This window comes from Amphiura filiformis, chromosome 7 (assembly GCF_039555335.1).
Source record: "Amphiura filiformis chromosome 7, Afil_fr2py, whole genome shotgun sequence".
Lineage (NCBI taxonomy): Eukaryota > Metazoa > Echinodermata > Ophiuroidea > Amphilepidida > Amphiuridae > Amphiura > Amphiura filiformis.
In genome coordinates, this window is record NC_092634.1 from 45345694 (window position 1) to 45371832 (window position 26139).

The following is a 26139-nucleotide window of genomic DNA, read 5'->3' on the forward strand; positions in this document are numbered from 1 at the left end:
ATTTGGTACACAGATAGGTCTTTAGTATTATATTGTCATATGTATATATAACCCCATATGTCACATAACACGGGCCCCAGGGCCCCAAAGGCTAAAACATAGGGCCGGCCGTTACTCAGTAAATAAAGCAGCTACAATGCCCAGCTTGAGTCTACTGATAGCACTTGGGAATCATACTTCAACATATGTACATGGGCCCCATAAGTCATATATATTGGGCCCCAGGACCCCAAATGTTAAAACAAAGGGCCGGCCGTTTCTCATCATATAAAGCAGCTTTATGGCTCAGAGTTTGTACACAGATTGCACCTGAGAACTACATTGTTATATGTACATATGAGCCCCATATATATCACATAATATTGGCCCAGGGCCCCAAACGCTAAAACATAGGGCCGGCCGTTACTCAGTAAATAAAGTAGCTACAGTGGCCAGCTTGAGTCTACTGATAGCACTAGAGAATTAAACGTCAACATAATTATGTACATGGGCCTCATAAGTCAAATATTATGGGCCCCAGGGCCCCAAATGTTAAAACAAAGGGCGGGCCGTTTCTCATTAAAGAAAGCAGCTTCGGGCTCAGAATTTGTACAGATAGCACCTGAGAATTATATTGTTACTAACACTCACACACCCATCCACCCCACAAACGTAGGACTAAACAGACAGATCGTATTATATCATGATTACAGTGACTTTAGCCGTGTGATAGTTTTTACTATCACATGGCATGAAAAGAATCCATGTGATATCATGATATAAAACAAATATTACATGCCAATATTCGTGTAATAATAAAAATATATCATTCGGTCAAATTTTGACTGACCTATTTCACTCGACTACGCCTCGTGAAATAGATAAGTCAAAATTTGACCTCATGATATATTTTGTATACTATCACACTCATAGGCATGTAATATTTGTATATTATATCATAATTGGAAATACCAGCGTGAAGCGTTAAGGCTGTTCCAGTTAAATTACATACCCATTGGCTGTTCCATTTAATTTACATACTCCCTCTGAAATGGCCCCCAAAAAGGCTGTTCCGTTTAATTTACATACTCCCTCTGAAATGGCTGTTCCATTTAATTTACATACTCCCTCTGGAATAGTTCCCCCTAATCATATTGCATAGCCTCACTGTGAGTAAGAGATACTGACAACAGCAACCTATGGAGAGTAAGAGAGACGACTCCCCTGAGAGGGGACTTTTTACAATTTCTTTATTTTAAGTGCTACGAAAGTGCAACCTACATTCAATTAAAGCTTGTGACTTAGACTTTCACTTTTTACACATTTTCCCCCCAATTGGGCGACTTTTTACAATTTCTTTTTTTTTAAGTCCTCAGCAAATAAGGACTGTAAGTTTGGGTACACCGATAACATGCGGGTATAGCCGTATTTGTGTACAAATATATAGCCTTCTAGTTATACCCGCATGCAGCGCATGCAGGGTATCTTCCCATCCTGTGGTTTCTTCTCCTCCTCCTCCTCCTCCTCCTCCTCCTTCTTCTCCTATCAAACACATCATTCTGTCAAGGCTAGCGCTAAAACTACAAGGGCCCCAGGGCCCATATGTGGTACACTTATGGGCCCTATCCCGTAGATGTGCCTTTTGCCCATCTCGGCCCAGAGGTCAAAGGTCACGGGCCCCAGGGGCCCAAATGTAAAAACACAAACCATGCCGATTCTCATCAGATGAAGCAGCCTCAGGGCCAGAAGTTGGTACAGTGATAGTCCCAAAGGTACTCTATAAATACAAGAATACATGAGCCCCATATGTTATATATTATGGGCCCCAGGGCCCCAAATGTAAAAAATATGGGGCAACAGATTGACAAACCTAGCTCTAAAGCTACAAGGGCACTAGGGCTCATATGTTGCACATGTATAAGCCCTTAATTGTAGATGTGCCTTTTGCCCATTTTGGCCCCAGATGTACAAGGCTAGAGGCCCCAGGGGCCCAAATGTTAAAACAAAGGGCCGGCCGTTTCTCAGCAAATAAAGTAGCTACAGGGCTCAGATTTGGTACACAGATAGGTTTTCAGTATTATATTGTCATATGTATATATGTACCCCATATGTCACATAATATGGGCCCCTGGGCCCCAAACGCTAAAACATAGGGCCGGTCGTTACTCAGTAAATAAAGCAGCTTTAGGGCTCAGAGTTAGTACACAGATTGCACCTGAAAATCACATTGTTATATGTACATGTGAGCCCAGTATATTACATTATATGGGCCCCAGGGCCCCAAACTCTAAAACATAGGGCCGGCCGTTACTCTGTAAATAAAGCAGCTTTAGGGCTCAGAGTTAGTACACAGATTGCACCTGAAAATCACATTGTTATATGTACATGTGAGCCCCATATATTACATTATATGGGCCCCAGGGCCCCAAAACGCTAAAACATAGGGCCGGCCGTTACTCAGTAAATAAAGCAGCTACAGTGCCCAGCTTGAGTCTACTGATAGCACTAGAGAATTAAACTTCAACATATGTCCATGGGCCTCATAAGTCAAATATTATGGGCCCCATGGCCCCAAATATTAAAACAAAGGGCCCGCCGTTTCTCATCAAATAAAGAAGCTTCCGGGCTCAGAATTTGTACACAGTAGCACCTGAGAATTATATTGTTATTAACACCTACATACCCCCCACCCTACACATGTAGGACTAAACAGACCTATCCGTATTATAATTATTAATATAATACTAGTAATTGGAAATACCAGCGTGAAGCGTTAAGTCTGTTCCAGTTAAATTACATACCCATTGGCTGTTCTATTTAATTTACATACTCCCTCTGAAATGGTCCCAAAATAGGCTGTTCCGTTTAATTTACATACTCCCTCTAAAATGGCTGTTCCATTTAATTTACATACTCCCTCTGGAATAGTTTTCCCCTAATCACATTGCATAGCCTCACGGTGAATAAGAGAGACTGACAACAGCAATCTATGGAGAGACAACTCCCCTGGCAGGGGACTTTTTACAAGTTCTTTATTTTAAGTGCTACGAGAGTGCAACCTGCATTAAATTAAAGCTTGTGACTTGGACTTTCAATTTTTACACTTTTTTACGACCTTTTACAATTTCTATATTTTAAGTCCTCAGCAATTTGTACACAGATAGCACCTGAGAATTATATTGTTACTAACACCCACGCACGCACCCATCCATCCACCCCACACACGTAGGGACTAAACAGACAGACCGTGATTATATCATAATTGGAAATACCAGCGTGAAGCGTTAAGGCTGTTCCAGTTAAATTACATACCCATTGGCTGTTCCATTTAATTTACATACTCCCTCTGAAATGGCCCCAAAAAAGGCTGTTCCGTTTAATTTACATACTCCCTCTGAAATGGCTGTTCCGTTTAATTTCCATACTCCCTCTGGAATAGTTTCCCCTAATCATATTGTATAGCCTCGCTGTGAGTAAGAGAGACTGACAACAGCAACCTATGGAGAGTAAGAGAGACGACTCCCTGGGAGGGGACTTTTACTATTTCTTTATTTTAAATGCTACGACAGTGCAACCTACATTCAATTCTCGCTATTCACAATAAGGGCGCCGCCAGCGGTTTGCGATGTAATCGTGATGTATCATGGGAAAAGGTCGACATCCAAGTCCGCACAAGCAATACTGAATATTACCATGCTATTACATAGGAACACGTGACAATATTTTTTGTTTGTCAATATAACGGTATTACACGCAAATCACATTATTAAGTATTATTGACTCTCGATAAATAAACCAGCTACAATGCCCAGCTTGAGTTTTCTGATAGTACTTGAGAATTATACTTCAACATATGTACATGAGCCCCATAAGTCAAATATTATAGGGCCCAGGGCCCCAAATGTTAAAACAAAGGGCCGGCCGTTTCTCATCAAATAAAGCAGCTTCAGGGCTCAGAGTTTGTACACAGATTGCACCTGAGAATTATATAGTTATATGTACATATGAGCCCCATATGTCACATAATATGGGCCCAGGGCCCCAAACGCTAAAACATAGGGCCGGCCGTTACTCAGTAAATAAAGCAGCTACAGTGCCCAGCTTGAGTCTACTGATAGCACTTATTATTATAGAATTATACTTCAACATAATTATGTACATGGGCCTCATAAGTCAAATATTATGGGCCCCAGGGCAAAGGGCGGGCCGTTTCTCATCAAAGAAAGCAGTTTCCGGGCTCAGAATTTGTACATAGATAGCACCTGAGAATTATATTGTTACTAACACCCACACACCCATCCACCCCACACACGTGGGACTAAACAGACAGATCGTATTATATCATAATTGGAAATACCAGCGTGAAGCGTTAAGGCTGTTCCAGTTAAATTACATACCCATTGGCTGTTCCATTTAATTTACATACTCCTCTGAAATGTCCCCAAAAAAAGGCTGTTCCGTTTAATTTACATACTCCCTCTGAAACGGCTATTCCGTTTAATTTACATACTCCATCTGGAATAGTTTCCCCCTAATCATATTGTATAACCTCACTGTGAGTAAGAGAGACTGACAACAGCAACCTATGGAGAGTAAGAGAGACGACTCCCCTGGGAGGGACTTTTTACAATTTCTTTATTTTAAGTGCTACGACAGTGCAACCTACATTCAATTAAAGCTTGTGACTTGGACTTTCACTTTTTACACATTTTCTGCCCAATTGGACGACTTTTTACAATTTCTTTATTTTAAGTCCTCAGCAAATAAGGACTGTAAGCTTGGGTACACCGATAACATGCGGGTATAGCCGTATTTGTGTACAAATATATAGCCTTCTAGTTTTGACTACTGCAGCTCTGTTTGGTCAAATTTTAGTGCTTGCCACAAAAATGAGCTTCAGATTCTGCAGAATAGACTTTCCCGTATTTTACTTTATGCAGACATAAGAACACCAGTGGACAAAATGATGAAAGACCTGGACTGGGTTAAACTTGATAGTAGGTGGGAGAATCAGTTACTTATTTTAGTTTTAAATGTCTAAAAACATTGCTCCACATTATTTGTCATCTCAATTTACCTTCACCTCCTCTACTCATTCTAAGAACACTCGAAGTCAATCACATAACAAATTGGTCATTCCAAGGTGGAAATTATCTTCTGGGCAGAGAACATTTCATTATAGAGCTGCCACTTCATGGAATAGACTTCCTTATAATCTCTGTGCCAATTTGGATTCTCTAAGCTTGAATGAGTTCAAGAATGCCTTATAATTTTGCATGTATTATAAGTAATAAGGAACTTATTGTAGCCCTCCTCATTAATATGTTAATTTGAACTTGTTCTATATTTAGATGTTTGTATATTAATAATTATTCATATTCTTATAATGTTATTTGTATATGTTATCAGGGCTTCCAGGGAGACCAGTACTTTTGTATTGATGGAATTTTCCTGAATAAATAACGAATAAATAAATAAATAAATATGTATTAGATGTACACAGAGACTCCAACCTGTATCCCAGCCTTCCCCTCCCATCTATCAATGTTGGAGGGTCTTGTGGACCTGTTGACAATATGAATATGACATTGAATAGAACTTTTCAGGACTTAAAGGAAAAACACCGATCATGCGCGACCATCAAAATGTATTCAACCAATCAATTTCTAGCAATTTGAAAGTGGAATTCAACCATACAGTGGCAATCCTGTTCAGTACAAGGGATTTATAGACGTAATATTTTGTTCACATTACATTAGGTTATGAGTTTCTTAATGTCATTACGTGCAAAGTTTTCAGGATTTTTCAGATTAACACAGAAAAAGGCAAACTAACTTAAACACATGTACAACAAACTGCACTTTTTTGCCATATGAATTCAACACTAAGTTATATTGAGGTTGAGGTACTTGGCAAGCCTGTCCTGTTATGCTATTATATTGTTGTTTTTGCTCAGCCCCTGTAAAAATTTAATCCTTTACTACGCTCTTGGCAATTGGGTCTGACAGATATGTTTAATCCTTGAGCAGTGAACCGTAGTTTACAAAGACTGTTGACTGATGTAGATTGAAAGATTTGAATCATAACTGAGTTTTGGCCATAAGCTTGAGTTGTATACCGTGGGTGTTGTGCAAGTTCGGCAGCAAAGGTTCTTTACTCTGAATCTGCCTTCCTACACCCAGGTGTATTAATAGATCAATGTTTGCTGGAAAAGTAAACAGTGCGTGGATATGTATAGAGGCAACCACCTTCCCCAAACTCACTCAGCATAATACTTTGTACACTATGTGTTGCATACATTAATGAATTTTCATACACTCTTAGATAGCGAGAACTAATCAGAGCAAGCGTTAAAAAAATCCAAACATGCATTGATTGTGTCTAATTGCACTCCAGCGTAGTACGCTGCAGTGCTGTCGCTGCTGCTCAAGGCCTCGTAGAAACTTGATTCATTTTTCGGGCGGGTTGATGCATTTATATTTGGTTCTATTTTCCAATATTTTTAGTGATAATTTTGTTATAAAAACAGCAAATATCACATGTTTTTTTTCTTCTCATGTATGAAATAGGTTAATGAACTCGTATTACTTGTTGGGAGAGAAATTAGACAAAATAATGCACTTGCGCTGATGTTGTCTAATTTCTCTCCCAACTAGTAATACGCGTTAATTTACCTATAAGTGCTTTCAGCAGGGACTGATGCCTTTTGAGAGGAGCCTATCCTATCCTCTACAGCTCTACTTAAGGTGCACTTACAAGAGCAAGAAATCGCTCCTCTTCTCTTGATGACTTGTTCAATTCTTTATACTTTAATGGCCACAGGTGCAAACAGCTCTTCTAAAGCTCTTCTTGAAGAGACCAGAAGAGCATTCTACAGCTCTTAACCTCATTTTCAAAAGACATTCTCCCCGTTTCAGGCTGTCTAACAAGAGCACTGCATTTCAATGCAATCACTCTCATATATTATACTTGGGTTTTTGTCGTACATATTACAATGTAATTAATACATTATTCATTATTCATCAGTCAAAGTGCAGAAAGATTTAGACATCGTCCTAGACAACACACTTGTGGACCAAGTGAAACATACCAAATTTTTAGGTGTCTTAATAGATGAAAACCTCACCTGGAAATGTCATATTGACTGCGTTTCCAAAACTTTGTCGAGAAATATTGGTATCTGCTTGTTTGAATGATTTAGAACAACTGTAATAGATTCCCAGAAAGGTATGCAAAGAAAACATTTTAAACAGGGCACAGATTATTGATACTGCATTTAAGATTGATGCAAATGTATCCATGTTTGGATGCAGAATTTAATTGTGATGAAAAATCAACTTTAATTTAAGACTTTATACAGTGTCGATACACATGCATGTAACAGTTAAGATGGTCATTTGTCTCGTCTCCTTAATAACTGTGATCCTTACATAAGCCACAGACAATGAGACAATATGGAATGTATTATATTGATGTCAGGATGCTGGTCATTTGGGATTGAGACACTGAGTCCTGGACAGTCAGTTACTGTCGCTTGGTGGCCTATCCTTCGAGGCATCTACTAAATAGTTTATATCTTGCATAAAAATTGTGTGATTATTTGTAAATAATTTCCTTGATTTTATCATATTTTATTAGGAATTGAAGATCAGTGTGTAATATCTTTGTGCATGACATCGGATTCAAAGATTTGCTCCCAAAATTCTGGACTCTTCATAATGTTATGTACCTATCACAGCTGATGTTTGGAAATACTTTATGTAGGTGCTACAAAAATATTGTTGATAGCTCTCTTTTTGTTCCATATCTGAAGCATTTTGTGATCTTCATGCCCACTAGATTCCCTGCTTGCTTTTATCGATTGACTTTAAACAAAGGATGCGAACTAGTGTCCCCAGATCGAACAGATTTGAATATTTAGTCACTTGCGGCTAATGCACATGCAATAGAAAAGGTGTAGTACATGTACCTTTGGGAAGAAATGACATTTTTCTGCTGGATTTTTCTGAGGTATTGATCTCTTCTGCATACTAGTGAATATAGAAATGTTTTGGTGAAAGAAAGTGAAAAAGTGCGATCAGTGGCTTGCTAGTATCTCTTGCCTTTCTATAATAGAGGTTTGCAATGTTTATACACTTCTTTGAAGGATGAAAAATTGCAACTTGTTACATGGACTTTTGTTTCCCTTCTGCATATTTCTTTTTTTTTGTTAAGTGCAATGACCACACTACATAGATTCACCTCTCATCTGATACAGGTCATAGCTTTGTCAGAGGTCATTTGATGTTGAACATGATAACAACATCCCAAGTGGCATTTGTCCAAAATCCCCCAGACCTGTTGAGAGATAGGACCATGTGCATCACGTTATAGGTTAAGTGTCAAATTTGAACCATCCTAGCTTATCCTGGACTAGGTCCCCAGTGGAATATTCTCAACTTTTGGTTATTCTGCTCACAGGTAGGTATACCTGTTCATAAGAATTGTTGTGGGACACACAATTTTTTCAGCTTCTTCTGGAGTATACAATTCAAGATACAAGTCCTAATTGTTGTCCTATATCTGCATCTAAGGCCTCTCAGAACATCTTTTTTATGATGTTAAAGCTGGTGATTGCATCTCTGTATGTTCTGTGTTGACATCCAACATTGTCTGGTGACCTTCTCTCTCAGAAGTTCTCACAACATTGTCTGATGATTACGACTGACATTGGGCTATTCCAGTTGAAATCCATACACCTCCTGTAGAAGACATGACCTGAATCTCCCACACAGGGAGTATGATTTGCAGATGGAGTTACCTGAATGGGTGACTCCATTTGAAATCTATACACCATGTGTGGGAGATTATTAGGCATGTCTTCCATAGGGGGAGGGTTGTATGGATCTCAGCTAGAATAACCCAATATTATGATTTTGCCTACACGTAAACAATTAAAAAAAAAGTGCCAGAGATTTACATAGCGCAATTACTTAAGATCATCGCACTTATCAATACATGCTGATATATGTATGTTCCATGTATGTGCATCACTTAATTGGTGTGATGTTTTACCCGGTCTTTAAGTTTCAAGGTGACTGGTACATTGTAGTAATAAGCCAGCATCCTATTTTTGTTCTCTACCATTGGCATCCAACATTGTATGCTGGTTTTTCTCAATTATGACTGACATTTTCCAAATGGTGTGATGTCTTTATAGCAATAGCCAGCATCCTGTTTGTGTCCTCTATTGGCATCTGACATTGTGTGGTAGCACTGGTGGCTCTCTCAGAACATTTCCCCAATGTCTAAAACTATGACGGACATTATATATCCAAAGTTTACCTAATCATGTTCATGGATATGTTGCATGTACATCACATGATGTGTGATGTCTGCAACATCAATAGCCAACATCCTATTCTTTGACCTGTGTTTGGCATCTGGTATTGTCTTAATTTAATGCTCTACATTCTGGTCATAGGTTTCAACATAAAAAGTCCCAAGTTTTGAGATATTTTCTCAAAATATCAAGAGCTATCTTAAGAACCACTGAACCTACGCCATGCTTATTTGTACTCATTTTAATGCATTTTTCATGCTGATTCAAATAAGGTCATGAAAATTTAGGATTCTGAAATTGAAAAATTGAAACTTTTCATCTGCAGTCGACACCCATGTAGATAAAGTTAATGTCTTACATGTATAGAACATATCCTGATGTCTGCAGTTCTTCAAATTAAGAGTGACAGTGTCCTACCAAGACATGCTGACAGATATGTTCCATGTGCATCACATTATTGGTGTCTGGTCTACTTGTTACAAGGTGGACACCAATAGCCAACATCCTGTATCACATCTTAGAACACTGACTTTGTTGTTGTCCAAAGCTTACCTGTTGAAGGAACTGTCTGGTATATATCAATTCACTCATGGTGTGCTACACCTTGTTTATTATACAGGTATTGTAGCAGTGTTTATTTTTGATAAATAATATCCTGTGGTCTTGTATTATCATGATGGATGTTGTCTTAATTTTCTTATAAAATGAAAGCCCCTCCTCATCTATTCTTGGGTAATATTAAGTATCCAAGGAGAAATACTACATGTATGTATTGATTCTCACAGTGAATCTTGCAATTCAATGATGTCTGTTTTTAAGATTGGGAATGGATTGTTGCCACAAGTCCACTATAATTGAAGACTGAATGAAAGGCGCTGCATGATTGGTAGCTGACCTGCGCAGTATATGCGTCATGTTTGGTCTGGTTGACAGGACGTCATATGCAAACTAGTCTTTTTAATTCGGTCTTCAGTTATAACATGTAGTATATGCTGAATTCTGTAGCCGAAAACATTTACCTGCATGAAAAATTGGTGAGCTGAGCCTGATCATGGACTTAGTTGAAACGGTTAGTCAAGATGTAGGCTGACTAGGGTACTGCATCCCTGAATGATGCCGAATAGTTTAATATATCGGGTCTCCGTGGGCAGCAACTATCTGTAAAGCTGAGCTGAAATAATCAGGGGTGTGAGAGTTCCTCTTTTCAGCTGATCTCTTTTTGCCAAAATTTATGTTTTCTATTATTTTCAGCCCATATTTGGTGTTTTTACCCTGATTTTACACTGTTTTTCAGCATTTTTAGTAATCCTCGTTTTTGGTCTGTGGCCTCTCACACCCCTGAATTATAAAATTGTGAAGTTTTTTACAGTTAGTAAAAACAATCTAATAATACATTGTATATTCAGATGGCAAAGGCAAAATAAAGTTCAAGTCTAGATTTTATCTCGGAATAATAAATCGGTAGCACAGGTGAAATGTGCATTTCAACTTGTGATTGGACTTATTTTTAGACCATATTGTGGATTTATATTTATGGACAGGAAGAGTGCGATATTGTTAACGGATACATAAATAGTGGCTTTCTTCTATATTTAGAGGAGTTTGAATAGTTTGATTCTGATAGTTTGATGTGTATTCAAGTGAAAGTTTCAATCTTCCAAACTAAGCAGGGAATATAAAACATGTAAGCATGCATGATGCTTTCCGTAATTGTGTCTCAATTGCTTAATGCATGTACAGTTATCGGTATGCAGAAGCTGGGGGTAGGATGTACAAAAGACCTTTTTAATGTGCATGATGTCAATATTCCAGGATCTGATTCAGTTGGCGAATCAGAACCTCGCTTTCAAATTGCGCACTCACAGGTTACATGAGGAAATTGACTGTAACATACATGAAGTTGTCAGGAATAGCAGGAAGGTTGGGTTTTCTGATGCGGTGTTTGTGTGTGTTCAAAACAAAGTGGCAGGATTGGGAATATTATGGTCATAATCCCTAGGCTTTAGGATAATGGTTAGGTTTTAAGGTCTTGAGTTATAATTGGGATTAGGGTAGGAGTAGCAGGATTATGGTAAAAATTACAAGATTTGTGTTTTAGAATTAGGCCCTTGAAACTTGATTTCCTGTTTCCAGTCACCCAGCGTTTTTAGTAATTCTCCTCGTTTTTGGTCTGTGGCCTCTCACACCCCTGAATAATAAAATTGTGAAGTTTTTTACAGTTAGTAAAATGAAATAATCTAATATTAGGTATATTCAGATGGCAAAGGCAAAATAAAGTTCATATTTATCTCGGAATAATAAATCGGTAGCACAGGTGAAACGTGCATTTCAACTTGTGATTGGACTTATTTTTAGACCATATTGTTGATTTATATTTATGGACAGGAAGAGTGCGATATTGTTAACGGATACATAAATTGTGGCTTTCTTTTATATTTAGAGGAGTTTGAATAGTTTGGTTCTGATAGTTTGATGTGTTAGCAGCGAATACTAAACAACAAACGCATGATGCTTTTCGTAATTGTGTCTCAATTGCTTATGCTGGAACAATTCGACTGCTCAGTGCCAGAAGTGGGTAAGTGCACTTACCCACTTGTGGCACTGAGCAGTCATATTATCGGCAGGCAGCAGCAAGGGTGTACAAAAGACCTTTTTAATGTGCAATTGTGCATGATGTCAATATTCCATGATCTGATTCAGTTGGTGAATCAGAACTCGCTTCCAAATTGCGCACTCACAGGTTACATTAGGAAATTGACTGTAACATATATGAAGTTGTTAGAAATAGCAGGAAGGTGGGGGTTTCTGGTGCGGAGTTCAGGAATACAAAACAAAATGGCAGGATTGAGAATATTATGGTCATAATCCCTAGGATTTAGAATATACTGGTTAGGTTTTAAGGTCTTGAGTTACAATTGGGATTAGAGTAGGAGTAGCAGGATTATTGTAAGAATTATAAGATTTGTGTTTTAGAATTAGGCCCTTGAAACTTAATTTCCTGTTTTAAGTCACCCGGCAGGGCTCAAATTTCAGGATGGCCACCAAGGCCATTGCCTGCTCTTTTTCAGTTTTGGGCCTTGGTGCCCCCAAATCTTTGTCAACTTTTAGGCATTCTTCATCACTTGTTGGCCTTGGTGCCCTTCTTTGTCTTTGCCCAGTGGTCTTGAAAATGGGTGACTTAAAAAATTAAAATTCGAAGCCGGCACCCGGGCATGTTATGACATTTTGCCTGCGTTTGTGAACCAAGAATCAGAAAAAGATTCATTAGAATTGTACTTCAGAATATTTTTTCTAAATATTTTAGTGTTATTTGGAGTGAGAATAGGCCGCAAAATCATTTCAGAAGCAGAGAATAAACAATTCAGTCTTCGGTGATTCCCAATTCATTTTGCTAGCTTTGAGTGTCTTGTTTGCATACAAGCCCTTGCAACATATACATATGTACATAGGGTTAATTTTTGTGAGAAATGGAAATCGCCAACATTATGAATAATGAAAAAGTTGTCTTGTAATAATTATGAGCTGAAAAAAAGTGACGGGAAACTGGATAGGGCCTTACGGGTGGGTGCACAATTAAGGTTAGATTGGGGTTTATAGCAGGATTAAGATTACAGTTTTAGGTAAGATTGGAACGGCATCATCTATTCTTCTGTTGCCCCAAAAGGAGCAGAAATATAAATCTTCTTTGTAATGGGAGAAACAACTTGCCAATCACTATCCCATCTCCCACACAAACCCTTATAGTTTTTGTAACTAACAAACAACCAAAATAAGTAAAACTAATGCACACAAAATTATTGAGATTTTTTGTCTGAAATTATCATGTTTAGATGTTTTTGCCAAAAGTGAATTAACCGCAATCAAAGTGCACAGTCAGACTTCTTGGAATGGGTTTTAAATAGGAATGCATCAGTATGAACTGATTGATCTGTTGATAAAGGTCGTGTACCTTCCTTGTTCAGTATAAACCACAGACTGAAATTTCCTCGCCCAGTCAGCTATGATTTTCACAGTGACGCTAATAATGGTTAAGAAGTAAGAAAAGTTTGCCGTAACATTTCTTAAGGTGGTTTTTTTAAAGCAGAATCTTGAAGGTGTGTTGTGGATTAGGCTTTGACAACATTAGGTCACAACAGGAAGTTTTTAGCAGGTTCCCCGTCGGACAAAAAACCACTAAAAACTTCCAAATTGTTAATGGTGTGTGTTCCGATTGTATCACATAGTGTTTTTAACCTTGCATTGAAGCCCATCACCCAAACAGTCTTATTTTAAAAATATTTTGAGTTTATTTATTTGTGGCCCAGCGATTTGGATTCTAGAAGCATACATGTGTTTTGTAGTGTCTGATAGAAGAGTACATGACACCAGGGGTAATTTTTTTTCATACCGCCTAAACAAAGTATACTCCAGTCATACACTGGGGTTACAAGAATAGTACGAGCTTGTCCTGATATCAAAATCTGCATTTTGATTTTGATAGGGTAAACCAGATTGTCAATTGGGTCAATCAAATTATAATTAGAAATTAAAATTCAGTTTTGATGTTCAAAGTTTTAAAGTCTGTGGTGATTTACATGTACCATATGAGGACCACTGTCACGTCATGCAATGGATGACTCCCCTACCAACAAAATATGAATCCAAATTAGATGGTGATTCAATTCTACTATGCCTTAAACTGTAATAGTCTGGTGGTAGGGTATAATTCCTTGGACATAACTGAAGTGTGCCATTCAGAAAGGTCTCTCTGAATATAATGTGTACAAAAATGTAAATAGAATGAGTCAAATCAGTATTGAATTCAAGCGTTACTTTAGCCCTCCAGATCTGCCAGGATTAGGTCAAGTGGCTACCAGACCATGTTTATTTTCCTTTCTGAGAACTTTTGAATTGGCTGTTGAAATTTTGTAAATAGTTTTCTGATAGCTCAAAGCATGATTGTAATACCACTGACACTTTCCAACCACAAAACTAAATTCTACACCATTAGCTTGTGTTAATTGAATATAATATTCAATAATTTGGCCAAAATTTACGCAATTGTATTATATTAATTTTCAGCCCATTTTGGGGTGTTTTAGCCCAAATTCACTATGTTTTTCAGGATTTTCTAATACTTTCAGGATGTTTCAGAAGCTTTGAATCACCCATGTGAAACGGTCTTACATGTACTCACAGTTAGTGCTTGTTTAAATTCCAAACAATTTGGCTTTTAATAGTGTACTCTGTTATTGTATCATCATGTCCACCTTTAATACCTTCCTGTCAAAATACACAACTTATTAGGCATGTAACAAAGTCCTTGTAATTTGCTCAAAGTTTGTTGAAACTTTCATATCCAAGCTTCCAAGTAGAAGTTGGCAACTTATACAATTCTAGCATTTACAATATAAGATTGGATACCAAAGTAAGAGTAACCAAACCTTTGATTAGGTCACCTAATTAGTCGATTTGTAAAGATTTTCACAAATTTACCCCCTTTTCCTGTCAAATGAAAAAAATGAAGTGAAAAATTGGGCAGCATTTTGGCGATATGACCTGAACTTGGGGCTAAAACTTCCCAACCCTGACCAAAATATATGCTGTCCAGTATCATGCGGTAATTGCTGCAGCATCCTGTCCACCTTACCCCTCCTGTCAAAATAGACAACTTGTTAAGCATGTGATAAGCGTTTCTTGTAATTGAACAGGATCTTGCTTACCATCTGATGCCAATCAGATTAGGGACCTGACTATTGACACTTATTGGTGCTCGTTGGGGAGGGCAACTAGCATTCTTCACGCTCGTTAATTAGTGTTGTTATTATTTGGAAAATCAAATTATGTGGATTGTGTGTGTATTTATGTTGGACAAGAAAACATACTCAGAAAAAGATTTAATAAAGTTAGGAAAATGTAGGTGTGTGAATCTTCCTTTAGCCTGATGTAATTAGCTGAGGAACTTGTGCGCATTTATAATTTTGAGTCAACAAGCACAAATGCTGTTCATGCTTTATACTTGGTAATTATTGTTCTTTGAAAATGAAACTACAGTAAAACCTCATTATAATGAAATCTGATACAAGAAAAACCCTCTTATAAAGAAGTATTTTTCCAGAACCAAGATACAAAATTCTTTTGTTATGTATTGTTTTTACAACCCTGATATAACGAAATTTGGATATAAAGAACTAATTTCTCTGTCTCTGACAACTTCGTTATAATGAGTTTCCACTGTATGAACTGTGTGGTACAGGGTTGTAGCTACGCTTTTTTTTTAACAAATGAATTTTTCATCATAAAAGAGCAAAAAAAAAAAAAAAAATAGGAGGTGATACCCCTGTAGACTATTCCCTGATCCCCCACGTTCACTAAAAATATTGTGCCCCTAACCAGCGCTCCAATTTATGAATTGGATAGTAAATTAGCCAGCACTTAAATTGGGCTAGCTACAACCCTGGTGTGGCAATAACTTGTTGGTCAACAAATACTAATGTTTTTCACACTTATTAATTATTATAATTGTTATCAAATTAAACTACATGAAATTTATGCTATCTATAAGCTATTTAATTGAAATTGATCCTTCAATTTGGTAATTAATTACAAAATTTAGTTGGAGGATTTGTTTAATGTTTTAATATTGTAATAAGAAGTGTTAACTTAAAACTATTTTGGATATTGTTTTCATAAACAGTTCCTGTTCAAGTATGTATCTTCCTCAAACTATGGATTGCATGTGTTACGCTGTAGGCATAATGACAAACATGATAAAGATCATTGCTATTTATACAATCTTTATTTATATATTTCCTTTGTTTACAGGCAAAAATTAGAAATTTCTCATCTTCAGAACCAAAGACGAGAACTAGAATTGCAAGAAAGAGCTAGACTATTTCCAAGACCTATCGACCACAGTGATAAATATGTGCTGAAAGTACAGGTATGTAAACTAGTCTTGGCTAAGTCTTGCAGGAATGTAAGGAAACATGTTATTAGTATCAAAGTGTGGAACAGATCATAGAAAATCATAACACTGTTGCTAAACATTTAGAGTGACACAATTCAGGCAAAACATTGTGTTATTCACTTCATAATAGTTGCCTGCTATTATTATGATTGCTGCTATGCATCAAAATTGGTTGCGAATGTAGACTGGGCTGTTCCAATATCCCTAATGGAAGACATGACATTAATATCCTACACAGGGAGTGCAGATTTCACCCATTCAGGAAACCCAAACTTTTTTAGGCCTTATGTCCCCAATCCAGGAACAGTAGTTAGGCCATATATAGAAGAATTCAACAACAAGTGTACAATAATATTATGATGTTATGGTTACACTATAATAGCCCTAGTCTTTATAATTGTTCAGTTACAAGTATTTTCCCCTCTTATCCGTAATTTTGTGAGCTTAGACAGTAGCAGCTCAGTGATTTATTGTGCGCTATGCACAGGCTAACGCCTGGACGCTGATCCACAAGCCTCAGTACACTTTACAGGACAGGATTTAATGATATTCAAGAAGGTTTGATAATGATTTGAACAAAATAATGAAGCAAGCTAGTTTTGAAACTGAAGAGCCTCTTGATCATAAAAACCAAACTGTAACTACTACGTATGACAGAACTTCTTCCCCCTTCTCTTTTCTAGGAGTGTGAATATGAGATAGCCACACTGAGAGCTCAGATAGCCGAAACTACAGCCATCAAAGATGCAGAGATTGACAAAATTACAAAGAAACTTGGGTAGGTTTCCTGTGTAATACATTATAGGTCACATATATCTACATTGTGTTCTTTGCCTTGGCTTTCCTACCATGACAGAGGAAGTATCTCGTCGCCAGAGTGCTACACTATCGTAAGTGACATTTTTGGCCAAAATGAGATTTTGACGAATTATGAAAGACCATATAAAAACGCACATTTTAAACCAGGTTTTAAGTTTCAAAATTGCTTAATTATTTTTTAATTAATAAATTAAAATATCGTAAGTACAATGCAATTTTAATTAATGCATGCAAGACTATCGTATGTGCCACTTACGATAGTCTTGCACGCTAATTTTGTTTTTCATTTGCTGCAAGACCATCGTATGTGCCACATACGCTACTTTATTGGCCCTAAACAGCAAAATCACGGAATGCTACACCATCGTAAGTGCAAAACAGTCTCTAACACATCACTGGCTGTGACGCTGACGGCTGTATGCGTTGTCATCATGCTGGCTAAGTTGATAGCTCCCATATCTGGTAATAGAGACTATAAATCCTGTGTTTTTAGTTTTAGATTCAGTAATAAATCTTGAGAGATAACATTACGGCAAAAAGGTGTCTTGCTATTGTAAATATTATGTGCCAAAATAAATTAACACTTGTTAAGAAACATAAAATGACAAAATATTGGATATTTCAGCCGATATTATGCATATCCTATTTTAGCAATGAATGCTACACTATCGTATGTGGCACATACGATAGTGTTGCACTCTACACATATTTCTATTTGAGTGCAACACTATCAGTATGTGGCACATACGATAGTGTAGCACTCTACACTCATTTCTATTTGAGTGTAACACTATCGTATGTGGCACTTACGACATCTAAATCAGTAAATAATTCATCGATTTATTAACTTTAACACCATTTATATAGTTTATATTATTAAAATCAAATTGCTTTACATTCCCATGTCATTTTATGGCTACTTGAAACAAACGGCTACGCTAAACACAAAAATGCTCCTCCTGTAAAACTGTCCAAACTGCACTTACGATAGTGTAGCACTCTGCCGACGATCTGTGGCTTGTAAGTCTATATTTGGAAGGCCTACTATAGTCTATATAGAACTTAGAAGTCTTCTATTTCAAAACAAACTGCCAAAGGCTCTGAATTTTGTGTAAAAAATGTGTGTGTGTGGGGGGGGTGTATGTTATGAATTATGGCCCTCTTTTGTTATTTAGAATATGTTGAATTGCTGTCCTCATTTCCCTGCCAAAAAACAGACTTTTGAAAGAGCAGATCTTATCAATATTGTAGATACATGTATACAAGTAATGTTTAAACCCTGAAGGGTAGACGAGGTATTGTTGGTCGAAGCAACCTAAAAATCGATTTTCATTATCTAGATCAATATATTATTGAAAATTAACACCTTGATGTTTTGCAAAAGTTCATTCTACAAATTGTATACTTTGCAAACTTGCTTAATTTATTGTTGTTAATGAGTTATGTACGCTTTTACAAAAGTGTTGTTGTTTCAGCCCTCTTTACAACGTAACTCAAGAACAGCAGCACCTATAAAAGTATATCTGTGATATTTTAAGGGCTGGGGTATGAACGTTTGGACAGTATTTATTGTGGGACATAGAGCACACCAGACATATCGAATTGCATTCTGAATACGAAGAATGTCATTCTGATATCAAATAATTTTGATTTTTGAAATTCTCAATTTAATACACATTTTATGGCAAATCATTAAAAATTGATATTTTTGATATTTAACAGTACTTGAAGTAAACTTCATAATTCTGATGATTTATACTTAAAGTGTATGTAGGTGGGATGAAAAGCCGACGATCAATTGAAAATTTTGACCTTTAGTATTGAAGATATGGATTTTTAATAAAAAAAAAACCAAAAAAAATTAGGTCTTTTTGAAAAAAATCCATATCTTCAATATGAAAGGTCAAAATTTTCAATTGACCGTCGGCTTTTCCTCCCTGCTACATACACTTTAAGAATATGTCATTAGATTTATATAATTTACTTGAGGACTGTTATATATCAAAAATTTGAAAAATATCTAATTTTTATAATTTGTCATAAAATTCTTATTATATTGTGATTTTCAAAAAATGAAAATTATTTGATATCAGAAAGACATGCTTCGTATTCAGAATGCAATTCGATAGGTCTGAGGTGCTCTCATGTTCCACAAAAAATACTGTCGAAACGCAATAAACGCTCATTTTAGATCCCTTAATTCTTCTACACGCTCGTTATGAATTGAGCAATGCAGTGTTTGCCAAAGCTCACTACTATTCGTAAGATGCTGTGAACTACCAAATCACAACAGTTTAAAATAATTAATAACCTTAATACTAGTAGTTGGTTATAAAACTTTCGCATGTACAATAATACAAACATGCATATCAGGGGGCAGCACACATCATGCATACCATTCATCATTACAATAGCAGGAACAGGGTACCAGTCCTGTTGTAAGGTCACTATTAGGTGTCCTAATTGAACATTTGACATTCATTAGAACCACTTAAATTATCCAGACTCTTGGCACACTTAACTTTTCCTGAGGATGTGAACATTTTATGAGAAAGAAGGTTACATTAAACAGTGGCACATGGATTAGGCTTATATGTGACCTGCTACAAGAAATAAGTATAAAGTCGCAAGTTGGTAGTTTTGAGATATCCAGGCTGACTGGCTTTTCTTGCCTGAACTATGTCTGTATGACCTTTGTGAATGGGGGCACAATGAGCCATTCATCAAGAAAACAAAAACCACCAACGCAGTAGCCAGGGCGTTTCGAAACTACCAACTTGCGACTTTCGTGGTGGCAGGTCACATATGTGGTAGATAGAATTAGGAACCCATGTTGTGGCTCAAAATGTCCCACATAACAGAATTGGATTGTCTGTTGTATGGCTTAGCAAAAATGCAATATATAATATGATTACAAAGTCTGTATTTTCTTTTAGACAATTGGGTGGGGTCAGGAACGTGCATTACCGCCCTCTCTTGGGAACAGATAGAATTGTATTTTTTGGAAAATGAAACAAAACAAGAACAGAGTACATGTAGGCCATAGAGGTGGGGCATTTCCAATTTCAAGTTATTGGCCTCCATACAAAAAAGCCCTTTTCTTGTACTTCATGGTGTGCATGACCAATACCTTTGAATAGAACTGGGTATAATTTATATATAAAGGAACATGCTCATCTGTATCTGAGATCAGAGGTCTGCTTGAAACAAAATATAGATTATATGAGTTAACTTCATATCAGGGGCTGGCAGTTCCCAACTTATTTTTATGTCATACTCATATTTCCCATGTTATTCATGGGTAGTCTTGTGACTCCAGTTTGAGCTGACAGTCCCAAATGGAATCGGAACCCAGTACACCGGTTTGGACTGGTATGCCTCTGCTAGATATCTTGTTATGATTTTGACACTTGTGTGGAGTTGCTTCACAATCACATGTTCAGGAAGGATTTTACTGGGATCTAAATATGAGATCTACCCTTGAATCCATATCCATAACAAATCATATAAATAGCCCTGTATTATACTTCCCCACCATATGCTCCATATAGATGTTGTTATTATTATACTGTGTCTTGTCTCAAATTGAGAGCTGTTGAGAGTGGCTCAGCATGCCATCATTGCTGGACACATGATTGCATCGCCAACATAAGGCCAAATGCCAGTGTATATGCCCCCTGAGATTAGGTTAGCGCGCGATTCGAAATTGCCACCGCAAAATCCAATATAGTGTTACTCTCAACCCAGGCTCTCAACTTGAGACGAGACACACTATATACCTGTATACTTCCCCAGCAGGTGCTCACTCTATATCGACTGCTCAGTGCCAGAAGTGGGTAAGTGCAGTTGCTGCCAGGAGTAGCTGCCATGTGTTGATGAGTACAATATACTGTGTGTAAATTGCCAACTGTTCACAGGGCAGCTATTGCACTTGCCCATTTCTGGCACTGAGCAGTTGATAAGTTCTTATACCTACATCTGTATGTATCTGCTATTCAGGAAGGATGCCTAGTCCAGATATAGGGACATGGTGATTTGAAGACACACCTAGTGAATAACTTGCAGGTGACAAGACAAAATCACACAAATCGTAATTTTTGTCCAAAGTCATGCTATGTAGTAGTGAAGCTACTGAGAATTGAAGCATCCCTATCTTGTTATGCAACCATGGCCTTGTCTTGCAAGTCTTGCCCGTGTGATGCTGCCACACACCTAAAATGATCACAACGACTGTGCACTAGTATTCATGATCCAAATCATACTCCTAAAGCATGCTTATAAATATTTTGAGGAATGTGATTTGCAATTTTCAAGAGATAATGCCTGATTTGTAAAAAAGAAATAAATTCTTGGAAGAACAAAGTTCAATCAAGCAAGCTAAAAAGTTAATCAGCTACAAAAAAGAGAGAAAAAAAGTTAGCAATAAGTTGATTTAAATTTTACCAACTAGTATCTTTCTGAACCTTCAAAAGTGTAGTTTTGGTACTCAATTAGAAGACGTCTATAATTATATGCCGACTAACCTGTTGATGTGTGCTACACCCACAAATCAACTTGCCCATTTTATCTTATTTTGCCAGCTTCATCACTTGTGAGTTTATTGACCACAGACATAGACTGTCACTGGCCACAGCAATAATCGGCTGTTCCAGTTGAAATACATATACCCCTATGGAAGACATAACCTTAAAATCTTCCATACAGGGAGTGTGAATTTCAAATGGGGTTACCTGAATGGGTGATTCCATTTAAAATCTACACCCCATGTGTGGGAGATTAAGGTTGTGTCTTCCATAGGGGGTATGGATTTCAACTGGAATAGTCCATCACAGCAATAATGGGCTATTCCAGTTGAAATATATACACCCCTATGAAAGACATGACCTTAATCTTCTGCACAGGGAGTGTGAATTTCAAATGGGGTTTCCTGAATGGGTGATTCCATTTGAAAGCTATGCTCGCTGTGTGGGAGATTAAGGTAATGTCTTCCATATGAGGTATGGATTTCAACTGGAATAGCCCACCACAGCAATAATGGGCTATTCCAGTTGAAATACATATTACCCTTTGGAAGACATTACCTTAATCTTCTGCACAGGGAGTGTGAATTTCAAATGGGGTTTCCTGAATGGGTGATTCCATTTGAAAGCTATGCTCGCTGTGTGGGAGATTAAGGTAATGTCTTCCATATGAGGTATGGATTTCAACTGGAATAGCCCACCACAGCAATAATGGGCTATTCGAGTTGCAATACATATTACCCTTTGGAAGACATTACCTTAATCTTCCACACAGGGAGTGTGAATTTCAAATGGAGTTAACCTGAATGGGTGACTCCACAAATCTACACTCCCTGTGTGTGTATGTGAGATTAAGATCATATCTTCCATAGGGGGTGTATGGATTTCAACTGGAACAGCCCAATATGCCTGCTTAAATTTAAAACATCGAAACATGTACACCAACCCCCATCAATCATTTGCCCACCGACATACGTGCCCTTGATGATAATTAACCAATTATACCATAGATACTTGAGGAAATTATTAGCTTTCATGGATTGGTGTCATGATCATAATTCAGGAGGCTTAACTAATTCAACTAATTTCTTCCGATCTTGAAATAGCTGATTTTATGGCTGGAAAGCCAACATGTCGTCAAGGGTCAGGAAATTTTTTGCGACAAATGAGGATTTTGATGTCAAATAGGCCAACATGGAATTAGGGGGATTAATCTGTGCATCCTAATACTTAGCCCCCAGCCGTCTGCGATGCTGACTACAGACAATGACAACATGAGAGAAAATTTTGTCCAAATCTGATTAAAATTAAAGCAAAACTCATCACACACATACATTTGGGTAACTATTTTAACAGCATGGGTAAGCTTTTTCAAATTTGTTTATACAGGCCCCATTAAGGTTTGCTTAATTTAATCTCTGAAAGTCTCTACATTTTTTCTGCCTTAGGCGACGAACAAAACAACCGGGTTCTGTGGGCGGACAGATCTTTTAAGTAGGGTCAGTTGGGTAGACTTTTATTTTAGCAAATTACCTTAAAAATCACCAGAATCTGTATATATTTTAAATATTTTGAAATACAAAAGGGGACTTCGTGATTGGTTGCTAGTGGTATTTCCTTTATAATCGGCTATTCGATTTGTTTATAGGGCAAATGGAAGGAGATAAAGTTTTATTTATTTTGTTTGCAATTTAAAAGAAGAAAATGTGGCACAGATGGAATTAAAAAGTGAAAGGTGGTGGTTATGGACAGTGTTCGAATTTTTGCACCATACAACCAAAAATAATGCTCTAGTTGTCCGGCGGACAACCAAAGATCTACAGCCAAAAGTCACTTTTTCAGCATGTTAGTTTGCTCAAACCTGACACAACTGATGAATTGTTAAATATTTAAGAGTAATTGTTCATGAATTGACTACACTCACTCCACTTTATTGGTCACATGTAGTTGTTTCAGATTGTGGCAGCTTATGGACAACCAAAACTTTGGTGGACAACCAGAAATTACAACCTGGTTGTCCGTGGAACAACCCCTTTTATTTTCTTAATTCGGACACTGGTTATGGATAATGACTTTGCATCAGTTTTTTTGGGGGGGTATTGTGAAATATCGATAAACATTGTGCATTGGACCTCGGAATATCCCTCGGTTCCAAAGCACAATGTTTAAATATTTCACGATACCCTCAAAATAACTGATGCGCAGTCATAAACCTCTGAAAGTTTGGGTAGCAGGTGTTATGTGAAATGACCGCACACAATATTCATCCAATCATGTGAAATGGAAGGAAATATGCCTTTCCTTATTATTAGATTGAGCCAAGGTTTTCTTATAGAGACAGTGGTGAAATAATTATGATGTATGAATTTTTATGTCGTTTAACTCTGTCTTATTATAGAATATAAAGGAAATGCATTGACAGGTTGACTGATTTAATAGACTGAATGGAACAGGTTTACAATGAACTAGTTTCCATGCTCTTCTTTGTTATGTCATGTACATGTAGATGGAACAAGAATGACCTTTTTGGATTCTTTAATGTCAACTCTATCTAAACTTGGATTTGTGTGAAATGAATTTGAAAATAATTAAATTGATAATAAATTTACTTGACTTGACTTATCTGCTCAGGCCGGTGTGGCCCTTTGCCCTCTGCCGAGTAAGCCCCCTCCATTCAGTTCTGTCTCTTGCTTGTGTCTTTGCTTCATGTGGGGTCATTCCCAAGTCCCTCTGAATTTGGTCCTTCCATCTGGTCGGTGGACGACCTGGTGGTCTTTTCTTGCTGAAGTCATTAATGTAGGCATGGTGGGGAATGTTTTAAAATATTGGATACTGTGTACCCTGGACCAGATATGCCTGTGAGCCTCAGACCTTCATACGGAGAAGGACAGTAGAAATCATAGTGACAGAGGTGTGATACCTCGGGCTAATTTTGTGGTAGCATTTTACAGTATCAATAGATTTCACATTGTGCTTTTGAGTGCATAAAGGTAATTTTGACCCAGGTGGTATGTGGCCCTATTATATTTGGATATAGAGAAGGTGATATCAAATCATATCAAATCTCAAACATTTAGAGTGTAACCTATATTTTTTCTTTTATTTTCCTACAGCGAGGCAGAGTATGAGTTACAGAAGTTGGCAGAAACAAATAGGGATGCAGATGAGGATAGAATTAGAGAATTTGAACAAGTCAAACACAAGGTAAGATACATTAAGTAATAATGTGCCTTATGCTGTTTTCATACTTTCTGCCGCTTGCCGCTGAGCAGCGTGACGTTTGATCATCATACCGCTTGTACTTATTTGCAAGCGGAGCACCGCTGAGCAGCAGCGGTATGACTATGAAAGCCAATGTTGCTGCTCAGCATGGCCAAAAATTGTTTCCTGTTCTCGTACTCAGAGGGATGCCGCACCCGAGTTGACTTGATTTCAACTCCTGACGATGCTGCTGCTTGGGCAAAGCGGTGGAGTGATCTCGATATATCGGCTTGCTACTGATCATGCTAGCGTTTCTGGTGTGACTGCGCCGTGAAGCAAAATCGTCGTCAGAGCAGCAAAGTGACAGCAGCAGGAAAGTATGAAACCAGCATTATGCAACAAAACCTTCCTGCATGCAAGCATACATAAAATTAGCCTATTGTCAAGACTTCATTGAGGGATTAGACAGCTTCATTCCATAAGCTGTATTATCCATGTCTTGATACTACTAGGCTAACTCTGAGTAGGCCCACATAAAGGTAATATCCAAACTGCTGAGGTAGTATTATACCAGTGCAAGTCTTGGAACATATTTTGCTCTGTCTATCTGAAATACTTGTAAAGAGGCAATTATATGCATATTCTATGCACACCTTATTCACCTGATGGTACAGTTATAGTACAGTTACGTACACAACTTTTATGTATGTAGCAAATATCTATGAGATATTCCACACTATAATTTCTTATCAAACCTCCAGCAAGATACATGTAGTTCAATTTAACAAGATGGGGTCTACACTGTGTTTCAACTTGCGCTTGGTAGTGATGGCAGTGCTTTTACAGGGTTGCGCCACAAACGTGTTGACAAATCGCCCTTGTAAGCATGTGTATACGCTCTGCAGGATTAAGTTTGCACACGCTTAGATTTGATACTGCGACCAGCAAAATACGCAACTATGTCACTACGAAGCTCAAGGCGAAACAAAGTATAGGGACCTGATGTTGACAGTAACAAGAATTGACTTGATTCCTTGAGTGGATAGATGTCCCTTTCACCTCCAGGTATTAATGTCTTAGGCCCCTGATTCTTGCTTGTCATGATGATAATTGTGAAGGCAACACCTGTGCATAGTTGAGACTTTAAGTAAGGGACACAAATCCATGTTAATACTTTGTTTGTCTCAGTACCATAGAGAGCTACACTTCTAGCTCGGACTAACCATGGGGACTAGCTCGGACTGACCATGGGGACATGTATATACATGTGAGGACTGATCCTGTTTAAAAAAACTAAGTCTGCGGGATCTTGCGATTGAGATTCACTGCACACATGCTCATCACCAAAT

The 26139-nt window shown here is 37.5% G+C and overlaps 1 protein-coding gene across 1 annotated transcript in view; it reads left to right on the forward strand.

Annotated features, from left to right (window-relative positions):
* Positions 1-26139, forward strand: part of LOC140157234 (centrosomal protein of 85 kDa-like) — a gene marked incomplete in the record, with an annotated part of 71230 nt that overhangs the window by 34402 nt on the left and 10689 nt on the right. Inside the window, 3 exon segments of the mRNA XM_072180358.1 lie at positions 16106-16223; positions 16934-17028; positions 24703-24793. Of these exon segments, the coding sequence (XP_072036459.1) occupies positions 16106-16223; positions 16934-17028; positions 24703-24793 (304 nt within the window).